Source organism: Denticeps clupeoides, chromosome 10 (assembly GCF_900700375.1).
Source record: "Denticeps clupeoides chromosome 10, fDenClu1.1, whole genome shotgun sequence".
NCBI classification, from domain to species: domain Eukaryota; kingdom Metazoa; phylum Chordata; class Actinopteri; order Clupeiformes; family Denticipitidae; genus Denticeps; species Denticeps clupeoides.
In genome coordinates this window covers 653853-668305 of record NC_041716.1, presented here as the reverse complement: position 1 = coordinate 668305, position 14453 = coordinate 653853, and the positions used below count along the sequence as shown (strand labels likewise).

The 14453-nt window shown below is 52.4% G+C and overlaps 3 protein-coding genes across 4 annotated transcripts; 2 read left to right on the top strand and 1 right to left on the bottom strand.

The window, feature by feature from the left end:
- Positions 1-3884: 3884 nt before the first annotated feature.
- On the bottom strand, positions 3885-6137 carry LOC114798655 (protein FAM43B-like). The gene has a single exon (XM_028994536.1). The coding sequence runs from the start codon at positions 6002-6004 to the stop codon at positions 4988-4990; it is 1017 nt and encodes a 338-aa protein (XP_028850369.1). The 5' UTR covers positions 6005-6137; the 3' UTR covers positions 3885-4987.
- Positions 6138-8878: 2741 nt separating this feature from the next.
- LOC114798656 (mitochondrial ubiquitin ligase activator of NFKB 1-like) lies at positions 8879-11537 on the top strand. Of its 2 annotated transcripts, XM_028994538.1 has the most exons (5): positions 8879-9945; positions 10026-10168; positions 10500-10587; positions 10665-10785; positions 10856-11537. In XM_028994538.1, exons 2-5 carry the CDS (start codon positions 10049-10051, stop codon positions 11508-11510), a joined length of 984 nt encoding a protein of 327 aa, XP_028850371.1. In that variant the 5' UTR covers positions 8879-9945; positions 10026-10048; the 3' UTR covers positions 11511-11537. The 2 variants fall into 2 exon arrangements, with proteins under 2 accessions (XP_028850371.1, XP_028850370.1); XM_028994537.1 differs by having other exon boundaries at positions 8880-10168.
- A 568-nt stretch (positions 11538-12105) lies between these two features.
- LOC114798657 (calcium/calmodulin-dependent protein kinase II inhibitor 1-like) lies at positions 12106-13457 on the top strand. The gene is made up of 2 exons (XM_028994539.1): positions 12106-12299; positions 13022-13457. Exons 1-2 carry the CDS (start codon positions 12143-12145, stop codon positions 13090-13092), a joined length of 228 nt encoding a protein of 75 aa, XP_028850372.1. The 5' UTR covers positions 12106-12142; the 3' UTR covers positions 13093-13457.
- The last annotated feature ends 996 nt before the right edge of the window (positions 13458-14453 follow it).

Genomic DNA, 14453 nt, shown 5'->3' with positions numbered 1-14453 from the left:
TGACTGTTATGCCTGGTCAAGATATGATCATAATCCAGTCATCTTCTGGATTCCTGAGCTTGCTTTTACTGACACACTCATAAATAATGTCTCTTTCTGTCTTATCTGTCTGAGGCCGACACGCCGCTGTGTCTCAGCACCGTGACAAGCGATGATGGAGGAATTCATCTTGGTGCTGAAGGAGAATGAAGGAGCATCACGTCGCTGCAGATCACTCTGAGGGGGTTTTTGTCTTTGGGTTTATGAGGTTGATTCATATTCAGAGTGTTTCACCAAGCGTCATATCTGCAGCTCGTCTTTAATACTGGTAATACTGCAAAGCAAATGCTTGTTTAGGCTGATAAAATACCTGGAGCAACGTATCTTCAACCTTGGGGCAGTGGTGGCCTAACGGTTAAGGAAGCGGCCCCATAATCAGAAGGTTGCCAAGGTGCCACTGAGCAAAAGCACACGTCCCCCCACACTGCTCCCCGGGCGCCTGTTATGGTGCCCACTGCTCACTCAGGGTGATGGTTAAATACAGAGGATGAATTTCACTGTGTGCACCGTGTGTATCACATGTGACAATCACTTTACTTTAAGTAATCAAAGGTTAATGCAGTAATATGCAGAATCTCCTACCCTCTGCATGAAAATATAGATTTATACACACACACACACACACACACACACACACACACACACACACCTGATGCATGTTGTGAGTGTCTGGCACAAAACCAGCACAAGAAAATAAAACTCAACCCTCCCACCAAGGCAGGAAATGAGAGAACAAGTTCCATGAATAAATTAAATTATGTATTAAACGTTGCTGTTACTTTCTGTCTTTAATGAAGTCGCACCGAAGAACACGTCCGTGTAATTTCCGCTCCGTAACTGCACATTTAAATGAAATTACCTGTAATTGTAGAATGAATTTGCCTGCCTGATAAGTAAGGCTTTGATTGACAGCTGTGATGAAGACCTTTCACCTCGCCCGTGATGACGTGAGCAGGATGTTGAAAATAGAGCCAGGAGGGACGCGACATGATGAACTGTGTCTGTCTGCCATTCTCTGACCTTTTATAGAGACGTCTCCTCCGGTCAGTACCGTAACTGCTTGGTAACCGTGGTAACTCAGAATCAAGAGTACAGTAGAACACACACAGTTTGCACCATTTGGTTTGGACTGTTGGCTTCTCTCAAATAATGCAAAGAAAGCAACACAAGAAATGACACAATATGCAATTTGGAACTTCTGCAGACGAGTTGGACGATATGAATGACAAACAATGCACATGTAGACTTATAAAAATCCCGGTCTTACTGTTCAGCAAATTTCATTTAAACAGCAAAATACACAGTCGATTCCTGACAAAGGTGCATTTTGATGGCGTGGTGCTCGGCCGCCTCCTTTTACTTCCCGTTGCGCGTCGCTGCACATCGGATGGAAGGGGGGCGCCGAGCTCTCGGAATCATAAAACTCTTCCTCCCTTCATCTCTTACCGCCGGCGTGGCCAGCTCTGCCTGTAAAGTCGGCTTTCTTCTCATTTCCTCCTTCTCTGGATAACTGGGGTCTTGGGGCCGTTTTTTATCTAAAGGCCGCGGCGCTCTTTACTCCTCCGGCGGGGCTGGAGAGAAGAGAGAATGTGGAGGACTGAAGGCGGCTTTGTCTGGTGTCAGGAGCTTCTCTCGCAGTCCACTCCAGAAGCTGCGGTGCAGAAAACAGCACGTCGGTCCAGCATCTTGCTAATAAAATTGCTCATTAGATTGGTAACGGTGGATATCAGCACACCACACCAATCCAAGATTCATCTGAGAAGATTCAGATCAGGCACAAAAGACGAGGAGCAGCTTTTACGAGCAGAAACTGAAGAATGTGTGCATCTTTAACACCAGATTTCAACTTAATAAATGACTTCTATATATTTTAATTTGATTGTCTTATCGGTAATATGGCTGTAGTAATGCTAAATGTTTGAATCTCAATGTTGAATCAGAAATGTCTTTTATAAAATGACAACCGTCTGAAACAGGGCGGCGTATGGGTCACGGCACGGATACACGTACAGCAATTACTAGATGTCCTGAATCAGTAGTGACAGGGACAGTCCGCCCCTGGAGACACTCAGGGTTAAGTGTCCTGCTCAGGGACATGATGGCAGTAAGTGGGTGTCAGGATTGACGGCACCTGTGCCTGATCGGGAGGGCGTTTTATAAGGTGCTGTGTTTCCGCCCTCTTTCGTGAACTTGACCTGGTTTTGTTTCTGTCCTTAATAAATCCCTGGTTCCCATAATGTCTCGTTTCTGCGCTCGCCGACGTGACAGTGGGATTGAACCTGGGACCCTGAGACTCTCCTACCACCCCTCTTCATAATAATGTATATTAATAATCACAGGCGCAAATGATTCAGATAATCAGGGAACCACGAGACAAGGCAAGTCAGGAAATCAGAGAATAAGAGAACATGAGAGCAGATGAGGATGGATGCTCATAATTTGATCCAAATGCTCTAATGTACAGTTCTTTTTTGGGGTTTCATTTCTGGGTGCAGCATTTTATGGTCTGGCCATCTGAACATTGGTTTTAGTGACAGGAAAGGGGAATAAACGGACTGTTTACTGCCAGGGAAAAGGAAGGAACTATCTAGAATACCAACATCTTCACGACAGAACTTCATGTTCACATGAAGTTCTGTCGTGAAAATGTTGGTATTCTTTCTACCAAACCCCCACCCCCAACTAGGATCTTTAATTTGAAAACCCCTCCACCCCTCCAGTCCAGCCCGCAACTATAATCTTCAGTAGCAACCCCCTGAGGCCAGGGACTATTATCATCACTATTAAACCCCCCGTCCCACAACTACAATAATCACTATCAACCCCCCAGTCCCGCAACTACAATAATTACTATCAACCCCCCAGTTCAGTAACTACAATCATCACTACCACCCCCCCAGTCCCGCAACTACAATAATTACTATCAACCACCCCAGTCCCGCAAGTACAATCATCACTATCAAACCCCCCAATCCTGCAACTACAATAATCACTATCAAACCCCCCAGTCTCGCAACTACAATCATCACTATCAAACCCCCTAATCCCTCAACTACAATCAGCACTTTCAACCCCCAGTCCTGTAACTACGATAATCACTATCAACCCCCCTAGTCCCGCAACTACAATAATCACTATCAACCCCCCAGTCCTGTAAATGCAAAAATCACTATCAACCCCCCCAGTCCTGTAACTACAATCATCACTGTCAACCCCCCCAGTACTGTAACTACAATCATCAATATCAAACCTCCAGTCCTGTAAATACAATAATTACTATGAACCCCCCCAGTCCTGTAACTACAACAATCACTATCAAACCCCCCAGTTCTATAACTACAATAATCACTATCAAACCCCCAGTTCTGTAACTACAATAATCACTATCAGACCCCCCCAGTCCTGTAACTACAATCATCACTATTAACCCCCAGTCCTGTAACTATAATAATCACTATCAAACACCCCAGTCCGGTAACTACAATCATCACTATTAACCCCCAGTCCTGTAACTACAATCATCACTATCAAGCCCCATAGTCCCATAACTACAATAATCACTATCAACCCCCCAGTCCTGTAAATATAATAATTACCATCAACCTGTAATGATAGTTATTATTGTAACTACAATAATAACTATCAAACCCCCCAGTCCTGTAGCTAAAACCATCACTACCAAGTCCTGTACTACTACTGTTTTATGAGTATATAATGTTTTACTGCATTCATGGCCTTCACTTGCAAGTCCGAGGCAGCTGTGGAGGTCTGTGTGATGTTCTGCGTTCATCAGGTTTGATCTTGGCTCTGTGCTGCTAATCAAGGAGACGACGTTACTCTGCTGATTCAGGGACGGTGGCTTTGCCGGCCTTTATTTACGATGCTGTTGCATAACTTCCGAACACCAGAGGACATTACGGGCCTGAGCTTGAAAATCTTCACACCGCGCTAGTAATGTTTTTATGGGATCGTTCCGACGGCTCGGTGGCGTCGCTGCCCCTGCAGGAATCTGCTCTTGTGAAATTAGAAACCGGCGCGGTGATGATGATGATGCCCTGATTGGACCCGGGGAGGCATCCCAGCGCCTCCGGCTAATAACACCGCACCCCGCAGGGCTGAACACAAGCGCGGAATACAAATGGAGCGCTCACACACACTCACACACACTCAGAATAAACGAGCGAGTGCAGAACAAGAGTCTCCCGTCTTCAGGGTCTCCTGACAGAAACGATTAACGGCGCCGCTGACGTGACTCCCGCCCTGTCCGGCGTCCTGGAGTCACATTATTTAGCTCCTCTGCCAGCGAGTGACAGGAACATCTTCAGGCGTCACGCTGGTGTGTGTGTGTGTGTGTGTGTGTGTGTGCAGGCAGGATAACAGACGCGATGTTCCCAAAATAAAACTCCCTGTTCCCCTCCAGGTTGTGTAGTTGCTGTGTGATGAGCTGCTGGTTGCTGGGTTCCGCAGGCGGAACGCGGAACAGACGGCCGCCGTGTTGACGGGACAGGAACACGCCGTTCTCCGTCAGGGGAGCACGTTTACACTCTCGTCAGATCATCTCCACCATGACGGGAAATACAGATCATTTTCCTGGAGATCAACGTAACTTAGAGAACTTCCGCCACACAGGATGGAACCGTGGATGGAACCGTGGATGGAACCGTGGACGGAACCTTGGATGGAACCTTGGACAGTTTTCTTTGTTGATCACGTCAATCTTTAGGCTCCTGTTGGTGTTGCTTATGCAGCTTTTTGATTTGGAGGTAAATGAATTTCCTTGGCGGGTCAGTCTGAGGATTAATTGCCCATCTCAGGCCTCCAGCCTGTCAATCTCCTCGTCCGCGTGGAGGAGACTCGGAATCGGAGAGGGAACCTTCGTGCCGCAGAGGAACGGGAACGTGGCAGGAACTCTGGGGAAAGGTGACAGCGTCGTGTTCTCTTTACCAAGTCAAATAGAACCGGCAGTTTTTAAAATCCTGCCGCAGCTTCCCGGCGGCGGGAAAGGGGGCGTGGCGGGGTCAGGGGTCGCCTCACAGGAGCGTCCGTTGTCCGAGCAGCTGAGGTCCCTCCCGGGTTCCTCTTCCTCCTCCTCCTCCTCCTCGGCGATGGGGCACAGGCGGCCGGCGGCGCTGGGCCTGTCGTCGGGCGGCCGGTAGTGGCACTGTCCGTTGAGGAGGCGGCGCAGGGGGACGAGGGGCACCGCGCCCTCGCCCAGCAGCTGCTGGCGGCAGTGGCGGAAGTCGCTCCGCCTCTTCAGCCTCTTGAACTCGCTGAGGGCGGCGGCGGCGTTCTGCAGGAGGCTGGCGGCGAGGGCGCGGGCCTTCTCCGCCCTGGCCAGCAGGACGGCGTGGCAGCGCAGCACCACCGCCTTGTTCTTCACCTGGTGCCGGTAGATCCAGGCGAAGATCTTGGGCCGGTGGGGGTCGGCGGCGCAGTAGGTGACGCGGTTGAGGGAGTAGAGGTGGCCGGGCGTCTTGCCCACGCGGACCCCGTGCGGCCCCACGCTCAGCTTGGTCTTGACGCTCTGCTCGCCGTAGTCGCTCCGCGCCCAGATCTTGGCCACCGCGTCCTGGGTGCAGCCGTCCCCCTTGGCCGCGATGGTGACGGCGCTGCCCAGGTAGCGCACGCTGTAGACCGGCTGGTCCCGGTTCAGCTCCACCTTGTGCCGCCGGCTCCGGAAGACTCCGCCCAGCCAGCGGAGGGGGCAGTCGGGCAGCAGGTAGGGGCAGGAGTGCAGCAGCGAGCTCAGGAGGGCGTGGCAGGTCAGGCCGGCGCCCGGACTCTTGGGCTTGCTCGCGGCTTCGTCTTCCACCAGGACGAACTTGCTCTTCCGCCAGGGCAGCATCGCCAACCGGAGGGTGGAGCAGGGTGGAGAGGAAGAGACTGAGTGCCGGAGAGAGACTGAGAGCGGCGAGCCGATGGCTCCGCCTCCCTCCTCCCTCGCTCCGCTCTCGTCTGGCCGCATCGCTGAAAGCTGAGCGCTGCTTGGAGCGCAGCCGGGCGCCTCAGCATCCCCCGCTTAACTCTTTCATCCCTCCGCTCCGCCGTCAAAGTGCTGATCCCAGAGCAGACTCAGCCCTCGCAGACGCCCCTGGGGATTCTGGGATACTGAAAGGTCGTAAAGGGCGTAAACACACAAACGCTCACATCATCTCCAGAAGGCAAATATGAAATTCAGATGAAGATTCTGGAAGTGCGTTCTCAGTACGTTCGAATATGGCAAATTCAAAAAGGTTTAACCTTCACTTCTTCCAACCCAACAAAAATGTCTCTTTAAATGAAGATACTCTTCAGAAGGTAGCATTTCTGCGTTTTGAATGCATTTTGAGATTTAGAATATTCTCCTATCTGTCTCATTTGCATTTTGATTGTGATAAACGCATATGAGGAAGGAGCATTTTTCTCTCCGCCTCCAGCAGGCCACAGGAACCCTGACAGCTGAGACGAGCTCTTCATACGGAGACTCAGGGGTGGGTCGTCCTGGTGCTTCGTGAATACGCGGGGGACAACTTATCTGATGGCAGCCATCAGAAGTCCTGAACTAAAGCGCCTGATAACCTTAATGTTGGTGCTGGAAGTGGGCGTGGCCACGCCTGTGTACCAACGGAGGAGAAAGGGAGGAGATGTACACCTGGGCGTGTCACGTATTGACAGGGGGGGTTAAATAGTCGGGTGTGTGGGAGTTGTCACTCATGCCTACAGGCTCCTCCCCTTTTAAATGTTGTTCCTGAAATCGTTAAACTTCATCTTCTAGATGTCAGAAATAAGTACAAACCACAGATTTTATTAAACTGCACCAAAATGGGTCCCCGTTACATAAATGTCTCGTTTGCGATGGTCATGGTCGCAGTTTTTATATCCTTTTACGTTTTTATTTATTCCGTTGGAGAACGGAGGCTCTGCACCGCAGGCATGAATAAAACCTCGCGGCACCGGCTGCGCCGGCAGAATACGAAACAGGTCTTCTTCTTCCTCTCTTCTAATTTGCAGGAGGGTTTCCGCACGTGTCCTGAAAGGGAAGCTGACCTCTGCGGCCGCAGGGGTCGTCATCATCTCTGATTACGTTTTCTCACTCATACGCCGTAATGCCGCACGCAACCTCCTTAAATCACTTGGAATCTCTTTCATCGGGCTGTTCAGGAGTGGTCCAATAAATCGGAAAAGTGGAAGCGGACCCCTTTTTAATGGCCAGCGTTGTGCTGTATGCACGAATGAGCTGACGATAAGGACGACGCTCCTGAATAGGATTCTGGGTATTAACTTTTTTAGGGGGGGAACCGAGGTGGAGTCTCCGCCTTTCCCGGGTAATTAACGCTGTCCGACTCCCGGAAGATTACAAAGGCCTATTATGTGCAGGGACGTGGTTCATTACTCCTTGCCGCTGGATGCGAGACCATTGCCATGGAAACGGATGCCGGCGATGCTCGGCGTGGGGGGAAAGGACGACGAGGCGGGGTCACCTGGAGATGAGCATGGTGCATTTTGTGCTCCATACTTCATACGCGGACAGGGCAGGCTGGTTGACTCCGGGCCTTTCTCCTCTCTTCCTCTTCCACGTGGCGATTTACCGGCGTGCAGACCAGGCTTCGCATCCTCTTCGTTTTAACGCCACGATCCGGCAGTTCGAATGAACGCACGATGATACGTATTTTTGTGCTTGTGCACTGCTGCCCGCAGGACTGTAGATGATTTACGGTGTGGACGGGGCGGTATTGATCGTGGGGAGGAGGGGTGCACTGACTCCTCGCCCCGGGGTGATGCCTACAGCACTTTAAGGTGTCTGTAATGAGAGCCCGGGGGACGAGTTCATACAAAAAAAAGCCGGAGCCAAAAAGCTTCACCCTTTTTTTCAGGTTCTGATCCCCACCCCACAGCGAGACGGCTCCATTTTTATATCCCTTAGCCCTGCTGGCGTGTCCCTGACAGACGCCGGCTTTTATTTATTTGCACTGTAGAAGTAACGATGGAACCGAATTCCCATCTTATGTAACGGTGTTCTCCGGAACGCCGTCGGTGATTGGATGAGACCTCGATGTCCTTAATCAGACCCGAAAAAGGATTTACTGCGTGAAAATCTATTCATCATTCTTCATAATGCACATACTGAAAGCATGTGCTCCACAGTACAGGAGCCCAGCCTTGTTTTGAGCTGATTAATCATGTCATGTCACTTATTAATTAAGTACTAGAGTATGTGTACATGATTCATACCAGGAAACCTCTTCATTTCATATTTAAAATGCATTTTTAACCACATGCATATTAAAGATGTGAACTGGATTTTCAAAGCAGAGGCCACCACATCCTGATGAAGGGAAGAGGTCCGGGTCAGGAGAGGGTGAGGTGGGACCTGGTGGAGGTCTGGAGAGCGGAGGCGATAATTAGCCTCCTCGGATTGTTACCCAACATCGTCTCGGCTCATCTCCATGACAACAGGATGTCGTGTGAATTGGTTATGAGGAGGGAGCGCCGGTGAGTTTTTTCATTAAAAAGTGCTGAGTCCCGTTATTAACACCACACACCTGCCTGACGGAGGGTCGAACGGGACGTAACTGGACAACATCATGCAGGACGCTTGTAAGTGGATAAGTTGGATATTTCAAACAGGACACACAAGACAAACATGTACAAAAAGAGCAGAGATGAGCGAAGTGCAGGTGCATTAGGCTGGAAGTGTATTTTTGTCGAGTTTGTAGGTTGATGGTGGTGCATTGAGAGCATCGAGAGCTCTTGCAGCATCTGGCAGTTACAGTTCTGATGCTGTGGAACCGTCTGCCAGACGGTAGGAGGGAGAACCGGGCGTGTGAGGGGTGGCGAGAGTCCTTCATTATGTTCAGAAACATGTGGATCCGTTTGCGGTCCCCAGGCTGACATCTCAGCCATCATCCTACTCCCAGCACTGACCTCCACAAATGCCTGTGAACCAGAAGACCCAGGTTCAAACCCCACTTACTACCATTGTGTCCCTGAGCAGGACACTTAACCCTGAGTGTCTCCAAGGGGGGACTGTTCCTGTAACTACTGACTGTAAGTTGCTCTGGAAAAGGGCGTCTGGTAAACGCCACAAATGTAAAATGTAAAAGTGCATTAAAGTCACGGAAAACATTACAGCAGGTTCCTCTTTATGAACTGAACAGTATGGAATAATGCAAGCTGAAGACAAGCTTGACAACCGCAAGGTTTACATCACGCTAAAGCGCCTTTTTAATTTATGCCCACGCTGTTTTGTATGCATCAGGAATGGTTCACTGGGCTCTTGTTCAGATTGGATCATGACCTCTGGCTCACCTTCATATTAATCAGATAAATTAGCAAATCCGCCCTTGTTGTGAGAGGTGAACTCATTTCCCAAGAGTACACGCCATAAATCTAAAAGGAAGGGAAGGTTTTGTTCTTATTAACTTGTTAGCGCTCATATAACCTCATATTGATATAAATGCCACAGAGGTAATAATAATAATAATGCTCAGAAGAGCCTGGCCTTGGCTTTAAGTAATTATGATCACAAATATCGCAAAAGTCAGAGCAACTGATGGCAAAATGACATTTTTGTCCTTTGGTGCGGTTATTGAAATTACGTCGAGACGCAGCTCAACGTTTCCACCTGCTGGACACTGGGCGTAAACGCGTCTTTAAGCGGAAGTGACGTATGTCTGACGGAGGTCTGGGATTTGTAGTTTTGCACACGCTGAAAACGTTTTCTTTCGCGGAGAACACGCCAACAAACAAGCAAAGAATGCTATTTCTTTCTCAATATCCATTTACGTTTCCTGCCATATTTACTCTGGACGGTTTGTGGTTTCCTGAGCCGTTTTGCGTGACGTGCGCGATGACGTCACTGTTTTAAAACGCTCGCTGGTGCGACGCTGCCGACGTCGCCGTCTGCTTTTCCGAGTTGAGAACAAGGTTGGTCGGTCTGGGTCTCTCGGACTCCGCTCCGGTTCTAAAAGTTGGGAAGTGATGAATAAGTTTGTCGTGTCCCCCAGACGGTCCGCGGCGGGAAGCGGGGATGGACCCCGACGGGAAGGCGTCCGTCGCGCAGCTGCTGCTGCTGGGCACCAGCTCGGCCCTGACGGCGCTGCTCTTCTCCGTCTACCGGAGGAGGTCGGCCGCGGCCGCCGCGCTGCAGGTGACGGCGACACACGCACACTCGTCACCAGTCCGCCACGTCACGCGTTTAACAAATAAAAAGCGACGTGACACGCCGCAGCGCAGCACACGGTGACACGGTGAAACGTGTCCTCTGTATTTACCCATCACCCTTGGTGACAGTGGGCACCATGACAGGCGCCCGGGGACCTTCATCAGTGGGATTCGAACCGGCAACCAGGCTAGGCCACCGCTGCCCCATAGATGATCCAAAGAGCACAAAACCACCAACCTGGAATCTTCTGATCCGTAGCCAGACATTGTCCATCGCGCCACCGGCCCTGCGTGACATGTGACCGTTACGTCCACAGGAAGCCACCAAGGTGTCCATCAGCCAGGACCTGCGCGGCCTGCTGAGCGAGTCGCCCGGGAAGTGTGTCCCCTACGCGGTTATTGAAGGTCTGCTGGAGCCCCCGCCGCCTCCCGGCGGTCGGTCGCAACTTTAACCGCGTCCTCCTGCTTCTCTGAATTCGTAGGCGTGGTGCGGTCGGCGAAGGAAGCGCTGAGCAGCCAGTTCGTGGACAACTGCAAGGGAGTGATGGAGAGGTTGACCCTGAGGGAGAAGACGATGGTGTGGAACCGCACCACCCATCTGTGGTATGTTCTTCATGATGCAACTTTTCCGGTTCGAGCCGTCCGTAACCGGCGCGTCGTATTCGCCATCCAGGAACGACTGCGAGAAGATCATCCACCAGCGCACCAACACCGTCCCGTTCGACCTGGCGTCCCACGACGACGGCGTGGCCACCACGGTGCGCGTGGTCCGGCCGCTGGACGCCGCCGAGCTGGACCTGGAGACCACGTACGAGAAGTTCCACCCCGCCGTCCGCTCCCTCACCAACGCCATCGGCCACTTCCTCAGCGGCGAGCGGCCCCGGGGCGTCCAGGAGACGGAGGAGATGCTGCGTGTGGGGGACAGCGTGACGGCGGTGGGGGAGCTGGTCCTGGACCGCGACGCGGTCCAGCTGCGGCCGCCCAAGCAGGACCTGCGCTACTTCCTGAGCCGGCGGAGCTACGACGCCCTCCTGGCGAAGCAGCGGCGCGGCGCCCGCGCCTGGGGGCTGCTGGCGCTGGCGTGCGGCCTGGCGGCCTGCGGCGCGCTGGCCTACGTCCTGTGGAGGCGGGGCCGGGACCGGCGGGCCCTGGCGCGGCTCGGCGGGGACGCCTGCGCCGTCTGCCTGAGCCGCCGCCGCGCCTGCGTCTTCCTCCACTGCGGCCACGTCTGCTCCTGCGAGGAGTGCTACCGCGCCCTGCCGCAGCCCAAGAGGTGCCCCATCTGCAGGGCCGCCGTGGACAGGGTGGTGGCGCTGTACAACAGCTGAAGTGGCGTATATAAACCGCGTAGCACGCCGCCTTTTATTCTAACACGTTTACTTAAACCTGAACTCGAGTTCATGACATGCGCCAATCAAACTTCCGGTTGTTCTGGAGAAGTCTCTCTCTGCAGGATGTTGGTGAAAATAAATCCGTGATCAACATGTCGAGTATGTATGATGTGCTGCCAGCAGGGGGCGCTGCGCGTCTCCACGCCACACCTTCATTACGGTAACGTAGCTGACGGACCCGGACCAATCGGGATCAGGCTCGTCAATTAACCGACGCGGGCCAATCAGCAGCACGCACCCCCCCCCCTACCTCGACTAATTGAATCCGGCCAATCAGCGCGCAGCCTCGCGTCGGCGCTTAATTGAAGCGCGGGAGATTTCCCGCGTGAAGGTGGTCGAGGGGGCGTGGCCCTGGGTGAATATTCAGAGTCTCGCAGCGGGCGCGTGTTTGTGTGTGTGTGTGTGTGTGTGTGTGTGTGTGTATAGCCCGGATGTAAACGCCACATGGACCCGAGGCCGCGGCGGGACGGACGCGCGTCTCGGCCGATCGCCGGAACCGGAGCGCGCGCCCGCGCCCGCGCGCGCCGCCGTGGTCGGTCGGTCGACCGCAGCCGAGTCGAAGCGTCGTCATGTCCGAAGTTGTGCCCCGCGGCGAGGAGGACATCCGCGGTTACGGGGAGGATGGAGAGCTGGACGCGCAGGTCGACGGCGAGAACATGGAGGAGGAGGAGAAGAAGAAGAAGAAGAGAGCCCCGAAACTGGGGGAGATTGGCAGGAGCAAGAGAGGTAGAATAAAATAAATTACTTCAAATCTTTATGTCACGTACACAGTCGTGCACGGTAGGATCAGCAGTGAGATGCTTTAACGACTGTACAGACCTCAATATTGCAAATATCGCAAGTAACAATGAACCAATGTGCAAATATTGCAAACAACCAAATATTACACTTTTATGTCTAACATAAAATGTGTAACAGGTGGGGTGAAGGTGTGCAAATGAGTGAAGTCAAAGTATAAAATGAAAAATAAAATTTTTTTCACAAGAGTAAAAAGAGAAGATTTTGTGCAAAAATTCTGGGGGGACGATTGAGTCCAGGGTGGCGGTGGCCTAGTGGGTACCACACTCGCCTATAAACCAGAAGACCCAGGTTCAAACCCCACTTACTACCATCGTGTCCCTGAGCAGGACACTTAACCCCGAGTGTCCCCAGGGGGGGACTGTTCCCATAGCTACTCTGGATGAGGGCGTGTGGTAAATGGCGTAAATGTAAATGAGTGGTTGGAAGTGAAAGTGAAAGTTGTGTGTAGTGTTGTGGTGGCTGGTCCTCGTCCTCTCTGTGTTGCGTCTCTGTCCCCGATCGCTGTTTTACGCTGGTTTCCAGCACCTGGTAAAATACTTTATATGACTTCTGTTGATCAGGATAATGAAGCCGCGTGTCTGCGTCTGCAGGTGTGAGGAGGTGGGACAAGTTCTGCGGGTAAATGTTCCTCTTGAACCTTTTTCCAGTGGTGGTGGAGGACGACCGGATCGACGAGGTTCTGGAAGGAACGCCGGCCGAAGCCCCGCCCGGAGACTAGGACCTCGCCGAGGCGGCGGCGGGAAGGGGAACGTGACAGCAGGGTGGAGGACGGGGACGTCCCGCTTTGACTGCGCCATGGACGGATGGCAGCATCAGGAACGTGCAGGAACGTGCCCGGCACCACCGCTCTCTCCCGGTTCCGACCGGCATCTGTGTTTTGCATGGTGGACGTTGCTCGCTGTTTTGTGCAGAATGAAACGTTCTTTTGGCTTCTCCCGGGCTTCTCCTGCTCGTCCTCCGGAACGGGCGGCGCCCCGCCGTTTTCCGGGGTGCTCCTCTAACTGTCGCATGAATCGGGCTCCAGTGCCTGTTTTAAAGTGGTCCTGGCAATGAAAATGTGAATAAATCTGGTGTTTTGCAGTGCGCCTGTGTGTACGTGTGTGGAATGTGTGAACTTTGAGGGCTCCTGAGGGCCACGTGAGGACATCAGACCAGCGTTCCCACCAGAAGAAGGGTTTAAAAGGGGGAACGGAAGGAAGTCACCGCTTTTGAAGGTTTCGCTGCCGGTGCTTTGCTTCAAGTTCCTTTTGCAAGAAGAATCACTGCAAAAAGTTGAGAACATCTGGATGTTGGACCAGGAGCTGCACTGAGCATCTCGGCTGATCTTATGGGCGGTTCCATCGCTGAAGCTGTTCTGCCAGATGATTCCGACGTGTGACTGTAGCTCTGCAGTCCTCTGTGTCCCAGAACGTTCTAGAAGACGTCCCGTCAACCTCGGCCTCTGTGTTTGCTGGGTCAATGGCCGCGGTGACACTCCTCTCAGTAGAACTTTGGACAGGTTCTCCGCCACGTGTCTGTGTGTAGAGCACGTGTTTGAGGTGCGGGCGGGGCAGGTGATCCACGGCCCATAATGCCATTTGGCGAGAGTGCGGCTCCACAGATGTGAGAGTGGCTGCCATGGCAACAGCTGGCTTGGAGCGTGGACGGCGCCTGGCTCGGTCCTGGTGAACCTCGGCGGGCCTCAGGTGTCCCCTCGGTATGAACTTTGTGCGTAAACACGGAATTTGTCCCTCTGCCGAGCTCCACTGGAGGTTGTTTTTGCTTCTCCTTCCTGCACTGAAGACTCAGAAACGAGAAGTTCACCGACTGTTGCTATGGAAACCTCCGGTTGCAGAGCGCTGTCCTACTTATCCCACGATCTGTAGGAGGCGCTTGGAGTGAGAAGATTTGAATCCCCGTGAGGTGGTTCTGGATTAGAACGTTTGGTGAACTGGTGGAGATCGATCCAGAACATCATATCAACTTTCCCTCATCCTGGTGGAGAACATTAATCAGAAGAAGATGCTCTGTTGTCAGCTTTTATAAAAATCTATAAAAAAAACATGAACTCATCCACCTTACTCTATATAGTCATTACTT

Coding starts and splice junctions, on each gene's coding strand:
- LOC114798655 (XM_028994536.1), bottom strand. CDS start 6,004: ATGCGGCCAGACGAGAGCGGAGCGAGGGAGGAGGGAGGCGGAGCCATC.
- LOC114798656 (XM_028994538.1), top strand. CDS start 10,049: ATGGACCCCGACGGGAAGGCGTCCGTCGCGCAGCTGCTGCTGCTGGGC. Junction 10,169..10,499: donor CCGCGGCCGCCGCGCTGCAG/GTGACGGCGACA, acceptor TTACGTCCACAG/GAAGCCACCAAGGTGTCCAT. Junction 10,786..10,855: donor AACCGCACCACCCATCTGTG/GTATGTTCTTCA, acceptor TTCGCCATCCAG/GAACGACTGCGAGAAGATCA.
- LOC114798657 (XM_028994539.1), top strand. CDS start 12,143: ATGTCCGAAGTTGTGCCCCGCGGCGAGGAGGACATCCGCGGTTACGGG. Junction 12,300..13,021: donor GATTGGCAGGAGCAAGAGAG/GTAGAATAAAAT, acceptor ACCTTTTTCCAG/TGGTGGTGGAGGACGACCGG.